The sequence below is a fragment of the Octopus bimaculoides genome, chromosome 29, assembly GCF_001194135.2.
Source record: "Octopus bimaculoides isolate UCB-OBI-ISO-001 chromosome 29, ASM119413v2, whole genome shotgun sequence".
Lineage (NCBI taxonomy): Eukaryota > Metazoa > Mollusca > Cephalopoda > Octopoda > Octopodidae > Octopus > Octopus bimaculoides.
This window is the reverse complement of record NC_069009.1, coordinates 1,936,320-1,937,497: the sequence shown is the minus strand read 5'-3', so window position 1 is coordinate 1,937,497 and position 1,178 is coordinate 1,936,320. Positions and strand designations below refer to the sequence as shown.

At 36.8% G+C, this 1,178-nt stretch overlaps 1 protein-coding gene across 1 annotated transcript in view; it reads right to left on the bottom strand.

Annotated features, from left to right (window-relative positions):
• The window catches only part of LOC106879073 (coiled-coil domain-containing protein 57), a 29,234-nt gene that overhangs the window by 3,086 nt on the left and 24,970 nt on the right, over positions 1-1,178 (bottom strand). Inside the window, exon 12 of the mRNA XM_014928503.2 lies at positions 607-731. Coding sequence (XP_014783989.1) covers positions 607-731 — 125 coding nt within the window. The remainder of the gene's footprint in view (positions 1-606; positions 732-1,178) is intronic.

Below are 1,178 nucleotides of genomic sequence, written 5' to 3'. Positions count from 1 at the left end.
ATAATAATAATAATAATAATAATAATAAACTGGCTGAAGTTCAAAAGATAGTGCTCATGGGAACTGCCCATATCCTACGTAAAATACTGTCTATGTGATCTCAAATTTTAAAACAAACATAATTTTCTTATGGTTTCTTAAACATTCTCTAGAACAACACTATGTACAAATCGAAATATATGGTACCCTAGGCATAACACCTACATGAACTTCTAACTTGTTGTCTCTTGAGGTCTCTGGGTGAGACTTGGATCCAACTTGTACAAATGCAAAGCAAAAATCAAACATAAAATAATAATAATAATAACAATAATGGTTTCAAATTTTGCCACAAGGGCAGCAATTTTGAGGAAGGAGATAAGTCAATAACATTGACCCCAGTGCATCCTGAAAGGATGAAAGGCAATGTTGGTTTTGGCAGAATTTGAACTCAGAATGTAGCGATGGATGAAATACCGCTAAGCATTTTGTCCAGCATACTAATGGTTCTGCCAGCTCAATAATAATAATAATAACAACATCGACGACAGCAACAACAACAAATACAAAACAGCAATGAAGAAAGGAGAGGAACGGTCAGAAAAGATTAAAAATGGTTAAACCAACCAGTTTGGTGAGTTGGTACTGGAGGTTCTCCAATTCTGAAGTTTGTGTTCTCACGGTATTTTGACCACCACAAGGAGCTGAGCTGTCCCCTATGTTATTAGCATCGTTGGTGTGACTGGTCAACACTGAAAGAGACGGTAGTAATACTGTGTCAGTTAACGTGGGTAAGGTGAGGGTGGGGGTGGTAACCAGAGAGAAAAAAAGGGGCTGAAGTAGAGGGGGTGGGTTCTAGAAGACACAAGGTGACAAGAAACTGTTTGGAAGCCCTTTCTATGTGTGTGTGTGTGTGTGTGTTTGAGTTTGTATTTGTGTTTGTCTTACACTGCTCTCTGACAACTGGTGTTGGTTTGTTTTTGTCCCCATAACTTATTTATTTATCTACACACACACACACACACACATATATATATATCAGCACAATTTTGTCAGTGAACAGGTTGCGGTCTCAAAGCGACGAAAATATTTTGACAAATTAAATTTAAATGTTGAAGTGAATCTGACGGCTTTTATGTGTTATTTTAAATGGCTTATAAACACCTTCCACGCTGCAATTGTTATATATATATATATAT